At 39.9% G+C, this 26,781-nt stretch overlaps 2 protein-coding genes across 2 annotated transcripts in view; one reads left to right on the plus strand and one right to left on the minus strand.

Annotated features, from left to right (window-relative positions):
- LOC126284481 (uncharacterized) overlaps window positions 1-502 on the minus strand; it is a 40,760-nt gene extending 40,258 nt beyond the window's left edge. Inside the window, exon 1 of the mRNA XM_049983439.1 lies at window positions 26-502. Within this exon, the coding sequence (XP_049839396.1) occupies window positions 26-256 (231 nt within the window). The 5' untranslated portion in view covers window positions 257-502. The remainder of the gene's footprint in view (window positions 1-25) is intronic.
- A 412-nt stretch (window positions 503-914) lies between these two features.
- The window catches only part of LOC126284480 (BRCA1-associated protein), a 123,420-nt gene continuing 97,553 nt past the window's right edge, over window positions 915-26,781 (plus strand). The window contains exons 1-2 of the mRNA XM_049983438.1: window positions 915-1,121; window positions 1,239-1,406. Coding sequence (XP_049839395.1) covers window positions 1,040-1,121; window positions 1,239-1,406 — 250 coding nt within the window. The 5' untranslated portion in view covers window positions 915-1,039. The remainder of the gene's footprint in view (window positions 1,122-1,238; window positions 1,407-26,781) is intronic.

Raw genomic sequence — 26,781 nt, forward strand, 5'->3', positions numbered from 1 at the left:
TTTGAGTACTGTGGAGACTACTTACATCGTCAGCGCCTTTAAATCTTGGTGCAGTGCTTGTAATTGTTCTTGAAGTCCGGTTGGGATCGTCGATTCTTACGATAACACTGTCTTCTGACACAACGTTCCGATTTTTTGGCTTTAGTGGAGATCTTTCAGTGGTTGAACCATAGACTCTGATAGCCTCATCATTTTCTTCTTCAAACGCGTCATCGATTGTAAACCGTTTATCATGGCTGCCGAACACACCTGCCATTTCTGTTACGTATAATTTGATGATATTCTTGTACTTTATTAAGCCACCTGGCGTTTAATGAAATAACAAACTAACATTCCATTGGAACATAAACGTAACTTCATCGTGTCATAATGAAGAGAATACCACGCCACACCACATTTGCAATTTTCTCATTTCTGCAGCATAGCTCGATTGTGGTCATTTCTCACATCAATCTCTACTTACAAGCTTCACAATAATCATATCAAACGAAAACATTATGGCAGTAGCAATAGACTACATTGAAACCATCGGGGCTATGTAGCATATTCATCATCACATTATCTTTGACTTGCGTAATTTCTGTTCTCCCATGTAACGTGTGAATAGCTACAATGTAAATGTTCTGATTTACGCTATAAAACAGACCAAATTAACGGTTCACTGAACATAAATAATGAAAATTATGGCACATAAATTTATCAAAGATGTATCAAAAGATTCTCTGTTGTGAAGTTGTCGACTTCGTATGGAATAATCTTACACCTGTATATATTTCATTTGCTTGATACAATAGAAAGTTAATAGAAAAATACCACTACAATATATTTCAGAATTTTCGGAAAATATGACCATAGTAGTTGTTAAACCAGAGTTAACAGCTGGCAGCCATATTTTTCGGAACTGGTCATCGCTGTCATTGTTTATAAACAACAAAGAAAGAAAGTACTGTGTGAACGCGAGTGTAAAGTAAAGGCGTAGAACTTATTGAATATCCGTATGTTTTTATGCCTGTAAGTCTGTGTTGGAAATTTGTAGGTGATGTCATTGCCAGTTTCATTATGTATCCTACGTATTGAATTAAGTGACGAATTTAGTGATAAGAAAAGTGACAAAAATTCAGGTAATAATTTCACCATTTTTGCGTATAAACTTTTAGTGTGTGTGGATATAACAGATGATTTTCATGATATAGAACTACCTTCGAAAACAAAATACCAACTGTTTTGATTTCCAATAGGACTTTGTGGTGCGATGGCTGCTGAGAACATGAAAAGATATGGAAGAGGAAGAAGAGAAATGCGCAATCTAACTATTGAAACTTACTCGAATGATGGAGAGTCAAGACCCCGCGGATTAATTCCCGGGTCAGAAAGCAGAGAGTCGACCCCTTTGTGTCTTCCAGAAGGTAAGATGCGAAAGAATGATTGAAGTGTCTTCCTTGATTATCTCAGTACTGAACTTATTTTAAATCTGCTTTCAATATTAATTAAACGAATAAAAAACAGTTCGCGCCCACAGAATACCAAACCTAATTAAATTTTTAAAACTTGGTGAATTGTTTGAAAGATTTTTAGGCGTCTGTCTTCCGTTTCCTCTGTTTGATTTGCAGCATAATTGTATTTTCTCGTGTCTTCTATTGTATTTCCGGAACAATTAATATCTCTTTTGTTATCCAAGAATTTCCTTTGCCACTTTCACCATCTCATCTCTCAAAACTTCGCCTCAATTTTCTCTGGAGGATTATAAGTAATGAAAAAAAGTGACAATAATTCGCCATGTAGTTGTAGTGTTAAGAGGTCAATGAGCATGTACACAAGGCTTGAAAGTATTCTTTAGTTTTCGGACAGCATTTTTCAGAGTTAGCCACAGACTACATGTATGTACTCCTGCATGACCACTGCAGCAGCTCGACTACAGTGAGTGCCTGTATAGAGTGGAATGAGGGAGCAGAGAAAGGAAAGGTGGAGGGAGGTCTGGACTGAGGGGTGGCTGATTGCTAGGAGGTAGCAAGTTTGTGAAATAGGAATGTGGCACCAATGAGCTCACTATGGTGCAGATAGGAGGTGATGTATGTGGCACACATTGACATGGAGAAGTGGACTGAGAGAGGGAGAGAGAGTGAAAATGAACGTGTGAGTATAGAAAGAGTAAAGTGTGGGGTTTTGGGTAATGGTTGGAGGTAGGTTGGGAAAAGGAGTTAGTGCAAATTGAGACCAGGAAGATTGCAGGATTGAAGGATGTGTTGTAAGGAAATTTTCCATTTATGTAGCTTCTCTAATTATCGAATTTATGCTTCCAACAGGCTGCAGCAATGGGTTAATGTATCCTTGTTTGTAAGTGTGTGTTTTTGTTTGTCAGTTACCTCTGTTGTAGGACATTGTTCTGAAGCTTAGCAACCATTTCAGTCTTGTTTATGTGCCTGTTGGCCTCTCTTTGCCTCGGTGGTTCCATTTACTCCTTTCACTATTTGTATTCAACACAGGACTTTCCAGTACCATTTTAGCATATGACATTTGTCAATTTTGAAATCATACACAATTTGATCATAAAGGGATAATTCTTTAGTTATCATATGTTTGCATTAGAGCCTAAGTCCTTCGTATCATCATTTGTAAGGAACTATTGATGTTTATCATTTTCTGTAACTTTTTGTAGAGTTTTCCTCCTCGCCAGAATATGAGCATTTTTGCATGTAGACTCGGAACTGTTTTTTATTTATTTTTTAGAGGAGTCTTGTTTTTGAGTTCCTATAGTATCTGTAATACAAGAAAGTAATTCTCGTACATGAGACCAGTTGTGTCCCATTGCAGCGAGCAACCATGTTGCATACGGAAATACGGAAGCATCCGATCCTGCCTGTCTGCTTCGACCCATGACATCACAGATATGGCGGAAACGACCATAAACCACGATTCCAATATGGCGCATATAAAGTCATTATGTACACATTATGAGGACGAAAATACATCGAAAAACAAACATACACAAGTTCCACAAAAAGCCTAATGACACTAACGGGACAAGTGCGGAAAATAGGGAGTTTTTGGGTGAGAACAAACTAAATATAAACAAATTTAGACACCCACCCCCATACAAAACCACGCAAAAACTGACATCGCAAAACTCCCCAAATACCATTAAACACAATATCATCTGGAATTGGACACTTCCCTTGACCTATATAGCTCAACAGCAGCTCCCGATACCAAAACCAACATTCACAGCTACACATTGGGATCGACCACTTCCCTTGACCTTTTATCCTTACAACATCTCCACATACAGCCGTCCCTGGTCCGAGATGCCGGAACTTGAAGTAAGCCTCATTTCTTCACAGCATACTGAGCACTTCATGACTTCATCCAAAAATCCGAATAGTTGAAGAAATTTTATTAGAGACAATGCACTGTCCCCCATCATAGCCGACAACCGAAAACTGTTGACCTTGTCAGTCATATCCATACCCACCAAAGACATAAAAAAAGCAATTTATCAAAATTCACATACGACGCCACACTCGCAAACTAAAACACACTCGCACCTAACACACCACTAGAGAGCACCACCTATCGCATAAAAACGACACCTACAAACACGCCACTCTCACAAACTAAATTCCACGCCGTCGTGACGTCACACCACAACAGCCTTACGTCATGGGTCAAAGCCGACTGGTGGGATCGGACGCTTCGATCGACCCTTGCATACAATTGATGGCGGCAGCTGTTTGCCAAAATATTGTACCTGCTGTGTACATAAACCTGGTTGTATGTCTGAGAATTATTCTTTTATCATCTTTACTTGAAGAAACTGGAGAGTCAGATCTATGTTATTGTTTATTCAGTTGTGTTTTGTGTTGAGAGATTTTGCAGAAGTAGCCAATTCAATTGGGTTTTGTGTAGAGAGATATTTCAGAAGTAGCCAAGGACCTCCACTAGACTAAAGCTTTACTGAGTTCCCTTAGTCCTCTACTACTAATATTCTTTCACGCAATCTGAAATATCAGCGTCCCAGCTGTGGAACCTGTCAGAGCCTGAAATTTTTGACAAGGTATGTAAAGAGTGCTAAACCATACCAGAGCTACACTCACTGCAATCTCTGCCAAGACCCCTAGCACTTGTAAATCTCAGATCTTGGCATCAACACAATAGAACACATGCCAACAAAGTCCTTCAGTCAGTAAAATTATTTGGCAGTTATTCAGTGTCTGCGTGTGATTTGTAATATATTCAGGTGTACAGCGCCACAGACAATACCTCGGTGGGTGATTTTACTAAATCGCTCCAGGCAAATGTCAAGATGGTTCCTTTCAAAGGGCACGGCCGACTTCCTTCCCCGTCCTTCCCTAATCCGATGAGAGCGATGACCTGATGGTCTAGTCTCCTTCCCCGAAACAACCAACCAATACCTCGGTGGACTGGTGAGAGGAAAGTGATCAGTATGTTTATTTTGTTTACTTTCAGCTGCAAGACATGAGTATCCTAATTTTCCTTGTGAAAATGCAAGAAGAACTATCTTTGCAGCTATACTGTTTTTGTGTAAAAAATTGTATTAGATTTTAGCATGTAATTACACTGCCAGAAGAAAAATAGTACACACTTTTAGATTCACTCAGGATTTATTGTTGCAACAGTGCACATGGAGTACACAAAATGATTACATTTACAGATTTATAGCACAAGCAGGTCAGAGGTACCAGGTATTGACCCACACTGAAACACCCATATTAGTACGTGGTTTAGCCTCCACGGCTGCAATGCAGGCACTACTCCAGCATCTACTCAATTGTACACACATCAAATGCTGTCCCGTGATACATTGTACCATGCCTGCTTGACCTTTTCACGTAGTTCTGTAATAACTGTTAATTGATGAGTCACTTCTTATCCCATCATATCCCACTTGCATTCAGTTGGAGACAAGTCTGGAGATTGTGCTGGCTGGGGAAGTTGCTGCATGTTTTGCAGAGCTAGAGTTTCACTGGCAGTGTGTGGATGAGCATTATCCTGTTGGAACAACATGTCACCTTTCTGTTGCAAGAACAGCAAAAGAATGGGTCTCACAACATTCTGCATGTAGTTAGTGCTGGTTAGCATCTCTTCCTGAAATTTCAAAAATGAAAGAGATTTGTAGCTCACCCCACCCCATACCATAAGAACCGTGGTGGAGTCAATGTGTCTTCGATACATGTACTCAACGAGACAGTGCTCACAAGATTGACAGTGTGCATACAAATGACCATCACTTGCATGCAGGCAGAATCTGTTTTCATTGCTGAAGACCACTGAGCACCATTCAATCTTCCAGTTTGTGTTGACACATCGGAGCCCACAAACTGTCTTTCTGTACTGCGATAGCTGTACGATATGCCACTGCTGTGCTTACAGTATGACAACTGGTACCAGCATCGCTGCACAGTTGATGCAGTACGTCCAACTTGTGTGGCGATTCTCCTAAAGGGCCATACCACCACATGCAAGGCCACAATTTCACCCCTGTCAAACTCACTCAGTTGGCTGTAGGATATACAAGTGCATCTCCATAGCATGGTTTCTTGTTTGCTTCACATGTTTGCACCACACTGAGCATTTTGGGTGTGAGCATTCCCTATTAAAGTGTACACAGAGATTGCATTGTGGTACCTACGCCACTACGCTATCTTTTGGCAGGTGACACTGAAACACATTATCAGTAGGCCTACATATTCTATCCCCAGTTGGCATATGCAGTCATCAGGCGAAAATCGGCCTCGTCTTTCCTGGCCTACTAATTATTTATTTTATTTTATTTTATCCCCCCCCCCCTCCCTCTGCGCCAGTGTATACCTGTTATGTGAAAAACAACCGCAATACATACATTTTTCAAGTCCAAAATTTTGAAGTCGTTCCTTTTTATGTCCTTAGCACAATTTTCAAATTAATTACAATGTTTTCCCTCACTTCTGCAAAATGTATGTATTTCCCTACAATCCAATAAAATTAGACACTAGAACATACACAGTCCAGTAGTATTAATGTGACCACCACCTATGTTTGACATCAATTTGCAAAAAGCACTCAATGATGGCAAGTGGTAGCACTAGCAGCAGGGGATATATAAAGCATGTCAGTGGCTGCAGGAAACATGCAGTCGCTGTCGTAATGCATAAACAAAGTGATTTACCAGATATCCACTAGGGCATGCTTACTGGCTTTCGGGCCAAAGGCGGAAGTACGTATTTCTGAAAGGCTAAATTTGTAATCTGTTTGTGTGCCACTGTGATTAAAGTATACTGAGCATGGAAAATGATGCAATCCAAGACCAGCGCCAAGGCAACTGGGGGCACCACGGTCGCCATAGACAAGAGTGAACTACGGCTGTGGTTATGTATGTGGGTTGAATAGATGTTCAGCTGTTGAATAATGGGCTGCCCAGATGAACGGAGAGGCTACCAACAGTGTCTCCTCATTGACAGTTCAGGAAACATTGTTTTGTATGGCCCTCTGCATCAGGTGCCTGGTTCAGGCACCCATGCTGACTGCTGTTCCTCAGTGATGAAGCCAGGAATTCACGTGCCAAACTTCAGCTGGACATTCACTGAGCGGTGGCAGGTGGACTTTTAAAATTAATCACACTTTATGTTCCATCAGACAGATGGCCATCTGAAAGCAAACACCTTACAACAATCATCAAAAGGATCCTGGCTGGAGGAAAGAGTGTTATGGTCAGGGGAATGTTTTTATTTCATTCTCTGGCTCATCTCGTCATCCTGGAAGGCACAGTGGACCAACACAAGCATGCATCTACCAAAGGGGACCGTGTACAGCCTTACATTCAGTTTGTTTTTCCTCGGCACAATGACATCTACCAACAGGTCAGTGCAACATGGCACACACTTCACAGTGTACAGGCATGGTTCAAAGAGCACCAGGATAAATTTACCATACTTCCTTGACCACCAAAAGCCTGGGATTTACACCCAATTGAGGCTCTTTGGGACCACCTCGATTGGACCATTCATGTCACGCATCATCAGATGAGAAACCTAGTGCAACTACCACTTCACTGGAATCAACATGACTCCATATCTGTGTTGATACCTTCTAGAACATATTGATTTTCTTCCTGCACATTTTGGAGTGGTCTGTGCTGCAAAAAGTGGTTATTCCATGTTTTGCAGGTCATGTTAATGTGACCGGACATCATGTGACATAAAAACTGTACAGTAACTTTGCATTACAGTAGTCACATTCCATGAATCCCACAAAGAGTGATCTGTAGGAAGTGGAAAGAAGTCACAAATATAAATATACCCTATGTGCATTGAAATAACTGAACAGTACAGACTATGTATAACAGTGATGATCCTAATGGATGAATTGAACTTTCTGGTATTACTGTCAGCTTTGATCCAAGACATAACCATGTTGTTTTGTGTGGTGTTATTGTGGTGCGGCACCTATTAATTGGGCTTAGTGCCGTATGTTACTTGGTGTTTCAATTTGTTGGCTTCATGTAGCAGTGTCAGTGTGACAGTATTTGCAGTTGGATTAGGAGGGGTTCCTGGTTCAGGAATTCTGTGCTGGCTATGTGGGATATTGTTTTCTTAAGTTCTTACTGGTGCTGTTGCCCGTCAATTTGGTTTTGTTCCCAGAAGACCTGTGTTAGTAGTAGGTTTGTTTCATATTGATTTTCTTATTGTCATGAGGTTTGTTCTGAGTTTATAAAGTATAAGGGGTATTCAGGTAGGGAAGCCAGGGCTAATTGTGAAAATTGATGAGTCTGCATTTAGAAAGGCTAAGTACAGGAAGGGCAGTTGTGTGTGTGTGTGTAGCAGTTCACCTGCTTTGTTTATTGTCTTCATTTGTCCTTGGTGTCGACGTCCTGCATTGCTACTCTGGCTGAAAAATGGGGTTGGCCAAATTGTTTAACTCTTATTCCACAGTTAAGCTGAAGCATTGTTGTCGATCTAACCAACACAGGTTTCTCGTTTGAAACTCGGCTGTAGACTGACTGTCTCGGGACCAAAAATCGGGCCCTTATATATCATCACAATAATAGGTACTGAAACTACAAATTGTTCGAAGTTAAATTTACAGAAATTACAATTAAAACTTAACTCATTAAATTAACTGAATACATTGAAAAATTTGCTCCTTTAACAGTTTCTTCTACTGTAAAGGTTTGGCCGAATTATTTGTTTAAATTGTGAAATTAACAAATATCGTTACACAAACGAGACTTTTGACAAAACTGTTAATTACTTTGTATTTAATTACGGGCTGCTTTTGCTAACATGTTTTTGAATAGAGCCAAATAGATACTTCAAGATTACTAGCATCTTATCACTGATTTCATCCTATAACAAAAGATACTAACTAGGAATAGTCTAAATAAATTACAAAATCAATTACATACATAAAACTAAGCACAAAATTAGATCTGGTGTAATGTTCTTTAAAACCGATGCCAACCTTTCTCTTTTGTGGAAATGCTAATTATATTTACGTATATTAATGGTAATTAGACAAAGTGGAAAAAAAAACGAATTTTAAGGAGGCAGATGGCAAAACAAAAGGGAAAGTAAAAATTATCCTAACTTCATCACATCTGGAGGGTTGTTTTTCAGGGGCTAGGTATTTTGATGTGGTTTTTATGGTGGTGGGTGGGCTTGAAAAATGGGTTGTGGTTGGATTAATTGTTGATGAGTACCCAGAGGATTCCACTATTGTATCAGATTCATTTTCTCCATTCAGGGATTTAGGTACTAGGGGTTATCGTCTTAATGAGTATTGTTGGGGGGAAGAGATTATCTGAAAACTAGTGTCTACTTCAACGTGTTTGGGAGCTCATTTAAAAAATGTACTGACTGAAGATTGTTAGTTAAATGTTTGGGAGCCAGGATGGGGCAGGTTTTTTTTTAGTCAGTCAAGGTATTTCGTTAAGGATTTTTTTTTCCTTCGCCAAACATTGGAAACTATAGTTTGGTATATCAGCAGTATTAGAAAAGATAGATTGCTACTCACTGTAAAGCTGACCTGTTGAGTTGCAGACACATGCATTGAAAAGATGGTTACACATTATAGCTTTTGGCCAAAGCATTCTTTTTAACTAAAAGCTACACTGTGTAAGAGAATTCCCCCCCCCCCTTTTTTTTGGGGGGGGGGGGGGCGGGTACAATTATATTTGAGTTGGTGCTTTTCAGTTGGATTAGGTTTTAATTCTTTTTATCCAAAATTGTGAATGACATTAGTGTTTCTTGCAGTATTTATATTTTTATGTGGATATTAGTTGACGGGTGAGTGGTGTTTAGGGTGCTAGGATTAGAACATGTTTCATTAAGGGTTTTGTGTGTGTGTTAGCTGACTCATACTACTGTCATTATTCCATCTTGGTTTTTCCAGTGTTGGATTTTACTTCAACCTGTTGCAGTTTGTTGCTATTGTAGACTTCATTTGAGATATATAGGTCAAGTGAAATTTGTGGTGTCAGGTTTTTTACTGACATCAAGTGCCTGTCTCATTCTCAGTTTCCCCACCTCCCAGGTTCTTCACAATTATGGTTTTGTTGATTGCCGGTGTCTTCATTTGGTTGGTTGATTTTCGCATTAGGGTCAATCCATATGAAGTGGTCCACTAATGGTTGCTTGACCATTTTTAAATATTTTAATTTTTTTTGTATGTGATTGCCCTGTATTTGAGAAGTTCAAAACAGTTTTTTAAAATAATTTATCTTGCACCTTTGCTGGGTGGCGGACATTTTTATTAGTAGGTGCGCGACGATTTTTCAGTCTGTAGACATTAGCGAAAATTTTAATATCTCTGCACTGGTTTAAGTTACAATGCTGCAATTAACATGATTGGTTTTAGAAAAATGTCCTCTACAACATTGTCTATTACACAAAATACCCTACATTCAAAAATAACCAGTCAAAATTACCTCCAAAGTTTGGTATCCAAATTTTCAAAAATCCACTTTTTAGGCCCAAAAATAACAAGCAAGGAGTGATTTATGAGACACTATTTGTTCCTATATTTGAATATCATACACTTTTGGCTTCATCTAGAGCAACAACACTTACTAATGTTTCCTTAATTTTTATGAATTTTTGAAATTTGAAAATTTTCATTTTTTGTAAAGTTTGGGGTTAGTTATCTCAAGTGGGACTGAATATGAAAATATGATTTTTGCACAGTTTGTAATCCTATATGATAGCAATGTACTGTAAAAATTTCAACATTGATATCTAACAGTGAACAGAGTTATGAATTTTTGAAAATGAGGAAATAATTCATGTTACTCTACAACTGATCTTATGACTGTTTCCTATTTAAATGGTTTATTATTTCATTGTAATAAAATTTAATTGTGACATATTTAGTTAACACTATCTCCCAATATTTGTTTAGTTTATTTATTTTTAATAAAGCAATATTAAACAATAGGAGCTTTCACTTTTGTTCTATTGTAATAAAAATGCCCATTTACGTTTAGGTTTATTGTCAATAAATAAGTACATTATTGCTGGGTGTGGCATTGTAGAAGTACCTTGTTGCTGGGTGTGGCATTGTTGTAGGCAGTCTGTTCTGAAACCTCTGTTAGAGTGGTTTTACATACTTCATCTAGAGTGTAGAATGTGTTATGTGCTTTGTTCTGTGTGTAATTTGTAATTAATTTTGTGAGATTAACTGGAATGCAATAACATGGATGAACTGTGCTCTGTTGGACAGATAGCAAGTGAAGTGTGTCACAAAACAGTTTACAGTTCAGTTTCAAAAAACCTGAAAAATGTCAATGACTATGATGAAGTTGCACAAACTTTGTTTAAATTTTGAGTAAGCTCTTCTGTAACATCAGTGTGTGTGAGAGTGAAATAGCTTCACAAAAGTAAATTCCCTGTGCCAAAACTGTTACTCAGAAATATTTGTTGTGAATTCATAACCAGAATTATGTAATCTTGTTAATGACATTTGTATTCCTAATGAGGAAGCTGTTAGCATATTGAATTTTGCTTGTTCTCCTGCTTCGAAAATAATAAAATTAAGTAGCAGAAAAAGAAAAGCAGCTACTGAAAATAAGGTATAACAAATTTCAGACAAAATTAGAAAAGACATGGGATCGTGCTTTAATAATAGAGGTACCAACATTATTTCTAAAGAAGAAGTAAACCTACCATCAGCATCATCTGACACTGAATATTTGAGCTTAATAGAGAAATTAAAAATTAAATGTTCAATGACATCTGAAGAGGAAAAAGTTAAAATTTTAAGTTTGCCCCCTGACTTATAGTCAAGAGAAAAGTAGTTCATGAATTCAACGTCTCTCATTGTTTGCTTAAACTAACCCAAAAATTAGTAAAAGAGCAAGGCATTCTTCCAGTTTTAGGAAAGAAGAAAGGAGTTGGTATAAGTGAAGAAACAATTAAAAAGATCCAGCAGTTTTTTGAAGATGATGAAAACAGTAGAATGTGCCCAGGTTGCAAAGATAGCAAAAGAGTTGTTATAAATGGAGTTAAAGTAAGAAAGCAGAAACGACTAGTGCTGTCAAATTGAAATGAACTTTATGTTGCTTTGAAAAATTCTCATCCTGAATGCAAAATTGGAAGGTCAAAATTTCGTGACCTCCACCCTAAGTGGTGTATTTTGGCTGGACCCTCAGGGACACACTCTTATGTGTTTGTTTATATCTTCAAAATGTCAAACTGATGATTGCGGGTGCAAAACTCAGTGATCTTAACTACAAAGAGTTACTAGATTTAATCATCTGTGACACTAACAGTTATGACTGCATGATGAGTTTGTGTAATGAATGTCCTGGTAAGGAAACCATTATTGAATTTTTTCACGAATAATATGAGTAAATGCCAGACAGTATTACCTACAAACAGTGGTTCACAGCTGAAGGGCAGAAATGATAACAGTGGTTAAATCTCAGGAAGAGTACTTGGAATCTTTAATTGACAACTCACAAAATCCCAAAAGTCACCACTATGTTTCTAAAATCCAGAGTAAGTTTTTAAGGACATAAAAGCACACCTTCACGAAAGTGACTGCATAGTGCTAGCTGATTTTGCAGAAAATTTTACATTTATGATTCAGGATGCAATACGAGGGTACCACTGGATCAATGACCAGGTAACAGTGCATCCATTTATTCTCTACATTAAAAATGAGAAAGGTGAAGTTTGCGGTTCTTCAATTTGCATTCTAAGTGACTACTTGGAGCACAACATGTTTGCTGTACATGTGTTTCAAAAATATGTAATAAATTACAAAAAAGAAAATTTTCCCAAGGTAAAAATGCATGTGATAGAGTAGGAGGTAAAACAAAACAAGAAGTAAGTAAAGCCAGCCTACAAAGACCAACCACAGACCAAATTCTCACAGTACAGGACACATATGTCTTTTGCAAGGATAATATTAAAGGAACTAACTATTTTCTGATAAAGAAAGAAGAAGTGGTTCTGCATACCAATAAAAGGACAAGGCATTTCCACATATTCCTTGGCACTGCATAAAACTTAGCTTGATACTATGTAACATCAGAAACCGAAATTTATGAGGATCATTGTGTCAGTAAAATTACATCTCTGTCTTTAACGTTGAATAACATAGTGGCATGTGTGTATGATGGACAGTGCTGGCTTGCAGAGGTTGAAAGAATAAGTTTGGTAAACAATGATGTTTTGTGCATTTTTACCACCCTGCTGGCCCAAGAACTTCATTCAAGAAATCTACTAGTGACAAAGTTTGGATACCAATGAAAAATGTGTTAAGGAAACTTTCAGTGCTTGAACTTACCACAGCAACTGGGAGGTCTTATTCTATATCACAGAAGCTGTCTGAAGAAATAAGTCTTCTTAACATTCACCACCAGATTTAGGAACAGTCACATCTCGAATGATGTTAATTGAAAATATTTATTTTAAGTATGTCAAAATAATATAAATGTTAATTTCAGTGATGTTTGCACTTTTTGTATATAATTCAGTACCTTCTGCAATAATTGATTATATCCCGCCAGTATCACACATGAATTGGCGACAGCCATAAGATCAATTGTAGAGTAATGTGAATTATCTCCTCATTTTCAAAAAATCATATCTTTGTTCACAGTCAGATATCAGTGTTGAAATTTTTACAGTAAGTTGCTATAATATATGTGTACAAACTATGCAAAAATCGTATTTTTATATTCAGTCCCACCTGAGATAACTATCCCCAACTTAAAAAAAATGGCAATTTTCAAATTTCAAAAATTCATAAAAAATTAAGGAAACATTTGTAAGTGTTTTTGCCCCATATGAGGCTAGTAGTGTATGGTATCTAATTATAGGAAAAAAATAGATTCCCATAAATCACTCCTTGTTTGTTATTTTTGGGCCTAAAAAGTGGATTTTTGAAAATTTGGATACCAAACTTTGGAGGTCACTTTGACTGGTTATTTTTGAATGTAGGGTATTTTGTGTAATAGACAATGTTGTAGAGGACATTTTTCTAAAACCAATCATGTTAATTGCAGCATTGTAACTTAAACCAGTGCAGAGATATTCATATTTTTGCTAACGTCTCTAAACTGAAACAGTGTCTCACACTTACAAACAAAATTGGCCGCCATTCAGTAAAAGCGAAAGGTAAAATTTTTTTAAAAGCTGTTTTGAACTTCACAATTATAGGGTAATCACACATAAAAAATTAAAATATTTAAAAATGGTCAAGCAACCGCCTTAATTTTTATTGGATCACTTCATTTGGATTGACCCATTACTATTTGTTTGGTATAGCATTGTCATATATTTAGTTTGTCCCCATCCAGAACCTCCTAATTCTCACTCTTGTCTCATTGGTTGCATCTTATTTATGCAGTTAAATATTTTTTGTGTCTGTTTACATGTGGAATGTATGATCCCGTGGTCATTATATTGTATAAGCTTAAAATTGGGGTATCCACCATCTTGATGAACATCACAGGTCAAAGTTGATGTGCCCTGCTGGAGTCTTCAGTATTCCCATTCTGAATGCAAAATAATTAAAACATTAGAAATAAAGAGTTTCTGTAAATATGCTGTTCTTTGTGGTAGGAGTTACCTAACAGAAAGTTCTTCAATCCAGTCATAAATTCCACCACATTGCCTACTTCACATTTAATGTGCTCTGACAATACAATATGTTGAATACAGCCATATATATGTATCTGACTCCTTTCTGTACTAGCGTTAACCACCCCCCCCCCCCCAAAAAAAAAAAATCTTTGTAGAGTTTGTTATGCATCCTAGAGTTCAATTCATACTTTTCATTATTATTATTATTATTTTTTTTTTTTTTGAGAAATGGGGAGTTCTGGTAATGACACAAGTACATTGTTAATTATGCGGATTATACTTGTATGTACCATCACTTGACTCCGTCTAATCCCATAGCACACCCAGTTTCAGGAAGTAGTGTCTGAAGACAGGGACTGAAGACCTCTTTCAGTAAATTGTTCCATTCTGTTTCTTCTTTACTGGTGAAAGAAAAAATGGTGACATATTTGTTGCAGTGCAACATATTTATTTTATGTGAATGGTTTAAATTTTGAATCGCCTCCATTCCTCCACATTCAGCTTATTATTAATATTAGTTTATGCACTGCATGCTGCAACAGCTCTGATCATGTTACCTGATTTGTGAAATTTTCTCCAACTTTCCAATGATTTCCATTTCAGCTCCTTTATTATGGCTGTGGCACTAAATATTCAAAATATTCCTGGACAAATGAATCATGACTTGTTAAAAGGGCTTAAGTCCAATGTTACCTTTTTAAAAAAGCAAAATATGTTGTAGAGATCTTGATTCATATATACAAATGTTAAGTGTTGAAAGATGTTGGTGTTAAAAGGACTTCACTCCTACCAATCCTTCACCAAAAACCAAAGCTTCAATCTACATGGAAATAATAGACTGATCTCTGACCACAGTGATAACAGAGAAGAAACTGTGATTCTTTTAGTTTTTTATTTATTTATTTTAGAATGTTAAGATTGTTGACTTAGGTGAAACTGTAAATGAAGAAAAAAGAAGAAGAAGAAAACCACCACTACCTATGGAAACAATGAAACATTCCATGTCCCAATTTGAACAAGTTACATTTTAGCCATGTGACTGTACGGAATTTCAGTACTCCCTGATCGGAAAGGATGTTTAGTGATTTCACCTTACACACACAGCCCCATAAGTCGTACATTTAAACTTTCATGGCTAAATAATATGAATGATGTAGCTTTCCCTAATACATTAACATATCCAAAAAGCAGTGTCTCTTACAAAACAAAGAAAGCAGTGGACATTCAGCAAGTACTGTCATATATTAACCAAGGAGGAGAAGAAAAGATTTTCGACCACGTGATTGTTAACTGGAACAACATGGCCAGAGCAAACAAGAAGACTTGAAAGGTCATTGTTAAAACAATATTTGTAAAACCACTGACTTCATTACAGGCTTAAAAACCACAGATTATGAATTGTTTATTATGTGTCTGGGTGTTCTAAAAGTATTAAATAAGGAAGAGGGGTGAAGGAAGAGGACTGGGGAAGTTTAGGAAAAGTGGTAGAGGTTGGAAAAGTCACCCAGAACCCAGAGTCAGGGATGAGAAGAAAAGACTGATTGTTGGTGACTGCACAGGGTGAGATTTGAAAACCTGAGAGCATAAAAGGCGGAAGTCAGGATAAAATGCAATACAGAGATTACTGTCAAAACATCATGCACGAGTCAATAAGAGTGAAAAGCTAAGTGTGTTGTATGTCAAAGAGATGGGAGGGGATTGGCAAAAAGCATGCAAATCAGAAAATGAGAGATTCAGAAAACTAAAACAGAGTGAATAAGGGAGTAGTTACTGTGAACAAATGCTGAGACAGACGAAATTAACGTAAGTTAAGGCTAGGTGGACGGTGAGAACCAGGGACATGTTGTATCACTTAGTTCCCACCTGCAGAGTTATGAGAAACTGGTGCCTGGGGGAAAGAAACCACATGGTGTGTGCAGTGAAACAGGCGCCGAGGTCACAACGGTCATGTTGTAGAGCATACTCTGCAACAGGATATTGTGTGTTGCTGGTATACACCCTCTGCCTATGCCCATTCATCCTAACTAATAACTGGGTGGTGGTCATGTCAATGTAAAAACCCAAACAGTGTTTACATAACAGCTGGTATAATATGTGTTGTTCCACAGGTGGCCTTCCCTTTGATATTATATGTTTTGCCAGCTACAGGGTGAGTATAGATGGTAGTAGGAGGGTGCACAGGGCAACTCTTGCAATGGGGATGATCACAGGAGTAATAGCTATAGCAGTGCCTCCCAACCTTTTCAGCTGGCGGACCCCTTCTTCTGCCGAAAATCCATGGCGGACTCCTAGTCAGTCAAGAGCACAGCAACTTTAAAATTCAGAGCAAAACCCACGGGAACTGAAAGCTTCTTAATGCAAGTGCCATGTTCCCAATGACCCCCCTCCCTCCCCCCTCCCCGAAGTATCAGTAGTCTTTGGTTTAGAGATGAATGAGAACAACTTGAAATTAATGATCCAATTTGAATTCCCACTGTATCCAGACACCTACTAGTGGATTTACTCCCTTTGCTCAACACACTATAGCCTGATTAATATTACTTGGTCATTGACATTTCACACCTTGGAGCTGCCTTCCTCCAAGAGCAATCGACGCCACATCCAAAATGTTCACTGATGACAAGCTGCCGCCTGTGGTCTGTTCACTTCCACTGTTTGGCAACTATTGTGTAATGAGCATGCATATTTCGTAACTGGTGTGTGTGTGTGTGTGTGTGTGTGTGTGTGTGTGTGTGTGTGTGTGTGTGTGGTTTTTCGTGAAATCCGAAGAAAAATGTTCAAATGTATGTAAAGTCTATGGGACTTAACTGCTGAGGTCATCAGTCCCTCATCTCACACACTATTAACCTAACTTCCGCTAAGGACAACACACACACACACACACACACACACACACACACACACACACACACACACACACACACACACATGCCCGAGGGAGGACTCCAACCTCCGACAGCGGGAGCCACACCAATGTTTCGGTTTGTGTTGCCGACTGTCAAATATTATTGCCAACTTTTGAGTGCTATACACATGTTTATCACAGGGAAAAAAATAGTGATGAACTTCATTTTCACATTTTTATTCAATAAATTTACTCATTATTTTACACGATTTGTTGAAAGGTGGCAGCGGAACCCCTAGAAACAGCCGGCAGACCCCTAAGGGGTCCAAGGACCACACGTTGGGAAGCCCTGAGCTATAGTGTGGGAAGGTGGGTGTAGAAGGCTGACAAGGATATTGTGGAGATTGGGAGGGTGATGAAAAGCTATTCAAGGTATGGTGGGCAAAATCTCGGACAGAATGGATGTCATTTCAGGGCCTGGTTTTAGGAAGTCATGGCCTTGTTGAAGTAGGTGATTAATATGTTCAAGACCAGGATAATACTGAGTGACAAGTGGTGTGCTCTGAAGTTTTTGGAGGGATCAGCAGTGCTGGGATTGGATGTGATGGCGTGGGAAATCTGCTTTTGAATTAGGATGGTGGGGTAATTGCATCCAGTGAAGGCTGAGGTGAGAATGGTTGCGTACTGCTTTAAAGAGTTTGCATCTGAACAAATACATTTGCTTCTAATGCCAAGGTGTATGGGAGGGAATGTTCAACATGGAAAGGATGGCAACTGTCGGAGTGTAAGTGCTGTTATTTATTGATAAGTTTAATGTGGACATAAGTGTGTAGCTGGCCTCTGGTGAGGATGAGATCAGCATCAAGGAACGTGGCCCTCTGAATGGGACCATGTGAAATTTAATTGACAGAAGGTATTTAGAGATTCCAGGAACTTTAATAGGTCAGCCTCACCATGAGTCCATATGGCAAAGATGTCATCAGTGAATCTAAACAGCCTTATGGAGCCCAGGAAAACCCTCTCCAAGTGACCCATGAAAAGGTTGGCATAGGAAGGAGCCATTCTGTTTCACATGGCTGTACCCATGATCTGTTTGTATTCTGCCCCTGAAGTAGTTTTTGATAAATATAAAGTCAATTAACACTTTCACTGTGGCATTGGTGCAGGCGTGAAACTCTCTAGTGCGGCCCGGCAAGTGCGAGTGCAGGCTGGTAACGCTCGAGTGCGGGCCGGTAACACTCTGAAACGGCAGGCACCGCTCAGAGCCAATGCTCCTAAGCACACCTGAGCTACAGGCTGACGTCAAGACCTTGTTAAGATCTGTAGGATCATGTTCTATACTGACCTAAGGATGACACCTTAGGTGCATTACTTCAAATAAGCTTCGACTGTATTGTGGTCATGTTTTAAAGTCTGTTTGCTACCTGACACCTGTAGGGGTCACAGGCGTCATTCAGATGTTCATGATTTGTTGGCAATGTAACAAAAAATACAATTTGGATTCCAAAACGCTTATTCTTGAGAAGGAAAAAAAGGAAACTGGATTCATTTGAAATTATGTTTACCTTAAATGTGCATTTTTAAGATTGATAGAAGTCATCAATTTGACAACATGTTTGCTCCTGGTGTGAGAGAATTAGCCGTCTACATTTATCACAGATGCCCAGGGGACGCCCGGATGTGTAGAAAATAGTAAGCGAAACACTTTTCCTGCTCCTTTTCACATTGGAAGGCCCATTAACTGCCATTATGAACAATATACGTTTGATAACTGACCGCACAAAACAAAAGTTTACACACTTTGATACTAGCTTAGACACTGCAACTAGACTGAGTAATGCGACAGTGAGCGCGGACTCTTACAAGCATCAACCGCACTGGCTTGTGGCTTGTTGCTTGTTGTGACGCTTATAAGTGTCAGCTGCAGCGAAATTGTTAAAGTGAGCAGGAAGGAAGTCATAGGCTTGGAATCAGATGGACCCTGACTGACGAAATGTTCAGGAGCAGACAGACAGTGTACATGGGGGATTTTGGCATAGAGGGAGATGGCATCAAAGTGGGGTGCATGGTTTGGGTGGGTTAAGAAGTTCTGTGGATTGTGGTGTTAGTCCTTGTGAAGGGCCTAAGGTTTTAAGGAGGGACTGCAGGTCAGTTTTTATCACAGGGATGGGATTGTTATGACAGATTTTGTATGTGGAAATGTGAGACAGCTGGCACAGACATTCACTAACATTGGTCAAACACCACAGTGATATATCCTTTTTCTGCTGGGAGGATAATGATGGAGTCATCAGATTTTAGGAAACACAGGGCCCAGAATTTGGCACAGGACAGGTTAGGGTCATGTTGTAGGGACCTGAGGAAGGGTTGTGAAACAGTGCTGGATGTGAGGATTTCTTGGAAGGCTTGTAAGGTATGATTTTGAGGTAGCAGTGGTGGATCAAGTTGGGATTGTGGTCAGGGTGCAATATCAGGTTTGCTGTTGGAAAGGTTTTGGAATTTGGTTGCAGAGTGATATTTCCAGTTGGCATTTCATGTGCAGGCAAGTAGGTCCTTCACTGAGGCAGCATGATTAAATGCAGGTTTAGGATCGAAAGTGGGACCCTTGGATGATACAGATAATTCAGGAGGGGAGAGCGCTGTAGAAAAGAAGTTGAGAACAGTGTACTGTTGTGACTGGTTCCTGTGGTTATGAGTTATTACTGGACTAGGAGGGAGTGGTGAAGGTTGTGGGATGTTAGGGAGATTGGCCAAGCTCGGTTTGTAGGAGAGGAGTGGTGGTTTATGGTGTGGCAGTAATGTGTAAGTAATGAGAGGGGCAGGAAAGAGAGATAGCTATTTGAGGTGAACTCTGGCATGTTGGAGTTTGAAGTTGGCATGGCAGATGATACCATCTAGGGAAACACGAGGGGCTGATAACTGCAGGATTTTGTAGGAGGAGAGAAGGCTGGTGGAGTGGAAATTAGCAGGTGAGGCATATAGGTCACACATTAATTGGGTAAGGGCAAGAGTTTGCTGTATTTGAAACTGTAAAAGAGCCTCACGTAGAGCAGGATTACATCCAGAAACAGGGACCTTCAGTGTTAGGCCTTTGGGAGTAACTCCAAGGGACAAGCAAGTTTCAAGGAACGGAATGTGAAACCTTAGTTTTGATAGTGCAGAAGCATGTTTTCAAAAAGAGCAAATTTAATATGTGTTGGGACTCATCATGGAAAGAGAGGACTGCTTGGAGTGTTAGAAATGGCTGCAACGGAGGCAAAACAAGAGAAGCAGAGGGTGGAAAAAGATACAAAGTGGGAGAGAAGCATGGAAAAATATGGAAAAATAAGAAAACTTTCTATGAAAATACTAGGATTAACAAGAAGTAATGAGGGGATGAGAATTTTTCGCTAGAAAAGTGGTCCAGCAGTGGAAAATCCAGGATGAAATGTAACAATATTATGAAAAGGATAGTTGCTGCTCACCGTGTAGCAGTGATGCTGAGTCGTAGAAAGGCACAACAAACAGACTGTTAGAAAGCTAGCTTTCAGCCAACAACGCCTTTGTCGAACAAACATACACGTGCAGACACAACTCACACAGTCATGACCACAATCTCTGGCAGTTGGAGCCAGGCTGCGAGCACCAGTGCATTACGGGAGAGGCAACTGGGTAGGGGTAAGGAGGAGGCGGGGGTGGGTAGGGGGAGGGCTAGCAGGGGAGGAGTGGGAGACGGTAAAGTGCTGCTGGGAGTGTGCAGAGAGTTAGAGTACAGGGGAAAGAGAGAGGGCGTGGGGGTAGGGGAAAAGGAGAGAAGTAAAAAGACTGGCTGCATTGGTGGAATAGAGGTCTGTGTAGTGCTGGGATGGGAACAGAGAAGGGGATAGACGGGTACGGACAATGACAAACGAAGGTTGAGGCCAGAAGGGTTACGGGAAGTAGGATATATTGCAGGGAGAGTTCACAGCTGTGGAATTCAGAGAAGTTGGTGTTGATGGGAAGGATGCAGGTGACACAGCCTGTGCTGGTACATCAAACCCACATCCCCAATGGAACTATGGCTTGAATTGTCATCAGGTTCCTATTTTCTTATTTTTTAGATGTCCATTCCCAAGTTCTTGTAATCTATAAACAGGATATCATTTTGTCAAATGGTTGAAGAAGTGTTGCACAATGAAGAACTTCATCCATATCATTACACATTCACTCATCACCAGCAATGAGAAGACTGCATGCATTCAATGAGTAAATGGCTTTTGCACCAAGTAAAAGACAGTGAGCATTTTATAAATAATGTGATATGGACTGATCAATCTAGGTATTTACAACTTTCACAGCAGCCATTATTGGTCAGAGCACAACCCACATGGTGGCTTTGAGGCTCACTTTGGCATAAACCTGTGGGTTGGAATCACGGGAGTGGTGCTTTTGGGCCCTTATGTATTGTATGTTTCCTTGCAATACTGTGTCCTTTGCCTGACAAATTAGAAAAACATTCCAATTGGTGTTCAGTGACAGCTATGGTTTCAGTGTGGTGGTGCACCAGCACACTTTTGGAGTGAATGTGCACAAATAGCTAAATCAGGTGTTTCCAGGGAAATGGATTGGTTGTGGAGGATCAATGTTTTGACCTCCATGTTCCCTGGACCTTAATCCACTAGGCTGTTATTTGTGGGGATACTTAAAGGAACAAGTTTATAGTATTCCATCCATGATTGTACTCAACCTAATAGCTTTGAATGTCTTCTCCAAAGCGAACACTGGTTGTATGGGTACATATCCACTCTGTGAAGATAAGCCTGGACAAAATATGTATACAATGGATTATTGTGTGCAGCATAATGTAGTCTACCTATTGTGTTTCTTTGCACCTCATTGGTTTACACTATTATTTTCTATTCCCTTTATTTGTTTCATGGACAAAACAAAGTCCTCATATATGTCTGTAAGAAGTTTAATATGTCTTAATGTTTAAGTAAAGGTAACAGTAAGAGAAAAAAATACGCAAGATACCGTATTGTAGAGGTGTAAATAGTTTGGTACAAATGCAACGCTAACATCGGCAAGTCTGCATATTTGTTCCCTACAGAATTGCCTCGTCTCACTGAGCTAATGGAACAGATCCGACACAGCACACAGTTCATGTTACCTGTTATTGACCATGCTGCACACTGTTATGGTGTTGCCAGAGCCTCGTTTTTTAAAATCAGATTTTTATTAAAGCTTTTGCTGCATACACTTTTGTGTTGAATTGGGATCAGAATTGTATGCTGACATCAATGGTGGCATTTTTTCCTTCACTGTGTATTAGGAAGAATGTATGGTTAAATTTGTAGGTTACGTGGAGGAGTAGCCAGTGAAATATAAAAGTCAGGTTTGTGGTTTTTTGACTGTCTCTACTGTCTGAGCATTCAAGAAATATCAAAACTCAGCAGGAACACAATTGAGAATGAAATTGAAGAGCCAGTATCAGAGGAAATGGAACACCAGGTAATGTAAAAGAATAAATTTCACATACATTTATTAAACAATCGGAACTCCAGATTTGAATGTCAACAATGTAGAAAAAGATAAATTGGTATTTATTGTAAAGATGACACTTTAAATTGCATCAGGCACAGTTAAAAGAGACTTACACATAAGCTTTCGCCCACAGCCTTCATCAGAAAAAGAAACACAAACCATTTTTTTCTCACAAGCAAGCACACCTCATGCACACATGACCACCAGCTTCGGTAGCTTGGACCAGAATGCACCCGTCATGTGGAATGGAAGCAGCAATCTGGAGGGGGTGGGAAAGAGGAAAGGATAGCATGGTACGTGTGTGGGGGGGGGGAGTGCTATCTGGTGGAGTGTGCAAGGACTTGATTGCCAGTAGTTGCAGTGTCAGGAGGTTGTAGGGCAGGAAGGTGAGCAAAACCCAGTGAAAGAGGAGAGGAGTGGGGGAAGATGGGTGGATGCGCTGTCAGAGGGCAGCACACAAAGAGGGTGGGAGGTGAGAATGGGACAGAGGTGATGGGACAGAGGAGATGGAAACTGTTTGGCAGAGCGTATGGGAAAAGTATGTTACCATAGGTTAAGGTTGTGATAACTTCAGGAGCAGAGTATGTGCTGTGGGGATAAATGCCATTTGTGCAGTGCAAAAAAGCTGTTGGTGGAAGGGAGGATCCAGCTGGCCTGGTAGTGAAGCAACCATTGAAATCAAGTGTGTTATGTTCAGCTTCATGTTGTGCTATAGAGTGGTCTACTTTGCTCGTGACCATAGTTTGGTGGTGGCCCTTCATCCTGGTGGACAAATGGTTGGTAGTCATGCAAATTAAAGCTGTTCAGTGATTGCAGCGGAGCTGGTAAATGAGATGGCTGTTTTCACAGTTGGTCTGGCCCCTGATGGGATAGGATACGCCTCTGACAGGACTGGAATAGGAAGTGCTGCGTGGATGGATTGGACAGGTCTTGCACCTAGATCTTCCACAGGGATATGATCCTTGTGGCATGGGGTTGGGATTGGCATAGGGATGGACTACAATGTTTGGAGGTGAGGTGAGTGATGGAATGCCAGTTTAGAGGGCTTGGAAGGATGTTGGGTAGGATGTCCCCCATTCAGGGCATGATGATAGGTAATCAGAGCCCTGTCGCAGGATGATGTTCAGTTGTTCCAGTCTGGCGTGGTAAGAGGTGACAAAAGGGGCACTCCTTGGTGACTGGTTCTTGCAGTTAGTGGGAGGATTGGGGTTATTAGGTGAAATAGCAATACCTGAATTTTGACAGCCCTCTTTACACCAAAAAATCCCTTCCCTACAGCCTCGACACTTGTGGACAGCATATCTGCAGTGACACGAACTCCCATGCCCAAAATGCGCAGCTCTCACCAAGGCCTTCACAGACAGATACTATCCCCTAGACATAATCTGCAAACATATCTCCCATGCCATTTCCCCTCTTTGTCATGAAGTAGCACCATGGACCAAAACAAGTAAACCACATCCTTTGCCAGGACTCTGATTACCTATTATCATGCACTGAAATTGGGGACATCCTACCCGACATCTTTCCCAGCCCTCCTAACCTCTACATCAACCTAGTCCATCCCCGTGTTACTCCCAGTATCAATCATTTCACACAAGGATCATATCCCCGTGGAAGACCTGCCTGATCCATCAGCCCAGCACTTCCTATTACAATCCTGTCATAGGCTTATCCTACTCGATCAGTGGTCAGGGGCCCTATTCTATATCGTTCATACCGATTGGTGCAGTAGATTAGTCTCAGTAGCGACGTCATTTTCCATTCTTTATCCGAATTTTCTATTCAGTAACATTCTGATACCTGTTACCGAATGGTCCTCCTGCCGATTTTTCGACAACTGTACCGAGATGTTTTGGATTTCGTTATGGCTGTGTCTTTTGGTTGGCTGTGGTTTATTTACACCTACAATTTGTTTTTTTTAAACATATTGAGCAGTTTTAGGTTTGGATTTAATGATTCTGTTACCACACAGGACGTGTCCGATTGGAAAGTCAGTTCATAGTAGACTATTTTCCTTTGTTAGAAATATGGTTAGGTTGTTACTGTGAATGATTACAACTTCCAAACAGAAAAAAAAGTTTTCAGTCAATATTCTCTCAAAATACCTGTTATTTGTATGCAATTAAGAGTTTAAATATCAAGACATCGGCTATGCTTTCGTATATTACATGAGTGTCAGCAGAAATGACTAGTGACTTTCCGTACTCTTTTCCGCGTATGGTTTACATATTAATTACCAAAACACGTTTAAAACTTTTAAGTATATTCAGTGGCGGATTTACATATAGGCCCACTCGGCTCGAGCCTAGGGGCGGCACCGTAGAAATGGAAGATAATGTAGATGAAGATGACATGGGAGATATGACACTGCGTGAAGAGTTTGACAGAGCACTGAAAGATCTAATTCGAAACAAGGCGCGGGAGTAGACAACATCCCATTAGAACTAATGACAGCCTTCGGAGAGCCAGGCCTAACAAAACTCTACCATTTAGTAAGATGTATGAGACTGGCGAAATTCCGTCAGACTTCAAGAAGAGTATAATAATTCCAATCACAATGGAAGCAGGTGTTGACAGATGTGAAAATTACCGAACTATCAGTTTAATAAGCCACGGCTGCAAAATACTAACACGAATTCTTTACAGACAAATGGAAAAACTGGTAGAAGCCGACCTCGAGGAAGATCAGTTCGGATTCCGCAGAAATGTTGGAACACATGAGGCAATACTGACCCTACGACTTATCTTAGAAGAAAGACAAAGGAAAGGCAAACCTATGTTTCTAGCATTTGTAGACTTAGAGAAAGCTTTTGACAATGTTGAGCGGAATACTCTCTTTCAGATTCTGAATGTGGCAGGGGTAAAATACAGGGAGCGAAAGGTTATTTACAATTTGTACAGAAACCAGATGGCATGAAAGGGAAGCAGTGGTTGGTAAGAGAGTGAGACAGGGTTGTAGCCTATCCCTGATGTTATTCAATCTGTATATTGAGCAAGCTGTAAAGGAAACAAAAGAAAAATACAGAGTAGGTATTAAAGTCCATGGAGAAAAATAAAAACTTTGAGGTTCGCCGATAACAGAGGAAGACTGCACTGTAGTTCCTTCTCTAGATTGTCGCACAGATGACAAAATGGTAGATAACGAAACAGACGACAGAGGGATAGAGAAACAATTAAAATCGCTCATAAGAGGAAAGGCCGCTGGACCTGATGGGATACCAGTTCGATTTTACACAGAGCACGTGAAGGAACTTGCCCCCTTCTTCCAGCGGTGTACCGTAGGTCTCTAGAACAGCGTAGCATTCCAAAGGATTGGAAAAGGCCACAGGTCATCCCCGTTTTCAAGAAGAGACACCAAACAGATGTGCAGAACTATAGACCTATATCTCTAACGTCGATCAGTTGTAGAATTTTGGAACACGTATTATGTTAGAGTATAATGACTTTTCTGGAAACTAGAAACCTACTCTGTAGGAGTAGCATGGGTTTCGAAAAAGACGATCATTTGAAACCCAGCTCGCGCTATTCGTCCACGAGACTCAGAGGGCCATAGACACGGGATTCCAGGTAGATGCCGCGTTTCTTGACTTCCGCAAGGCGTTCGGTACAGTTCCCCACAGTCGTTTAATGAACAAAGTAAGAGCATATGGACTATCAGGCCAATTGTGTGATTGAATTGAAGAGTTCTTAGATAACAGAACGCAGCATGTCATTCTCAGTGGAGAGAAGTCTTCCGAAGTAAGAGTGATTTCAGGTGTGCCGCAGGGGGAATGTTGTAGGACCGTTACTATTCACAATATACATAAATGACCTTGTGGATGACATCTGAAGTTCACTGAGGCTTTTTGTGGATGATGCTGTGGTACATCGAGAGGTTGTAACAATGGAAAATTGTACTGAAATGCAGGAGGATCTGCAGCAAATTGACGCATGGTGCAGGGAATGCCAATTGAATCTCAATGTAGACAAGTGTAATGTGCTTCGAATACGTAGAAAGAAAGATCCCATATCATTAGCTACAACATAGCAGGTCAGCAACTGGAAGCAGTTAATTCCATAAATTATCTGGGAGTATGCATTAGGAGTGATTTAAAATGGAATAATCATATAAAGTTGATCGTCGGTAAAGCAGATGCCAGACTGAGATTCATTGGATGAATCCTAAGGAAATGCAATCCGAAACTAAAGGAAGTAGGTTACAGTACACTTGTTCGCCCGCTGCTTGAATACTGCTCAGCAGTGTGGGATCCGTACCAGATAGGGTTGATAGAATAGATAGAGAAGCTCCAACGGAGAGCAGCGCGCTTTGTTACAGGATCATTTAGTAATCGAGAAAGCGTTACGGAGATG

This window comes from Schistocerca gregaria, chromosome 8 (genome assembly GCF_023897955.1).
Source record: "Schistocerca gregaria isolate iqSchGreg1 chromosome 8, iqSchGreg1.2, whole genome shotgun sequence".
Taxonomy (NCBI): Eukaryota; Metazoa; Arthropoda; class Insecta; order Orthoptera; family Acrididae; genus Schistocerca; species Schistocerca gregaria.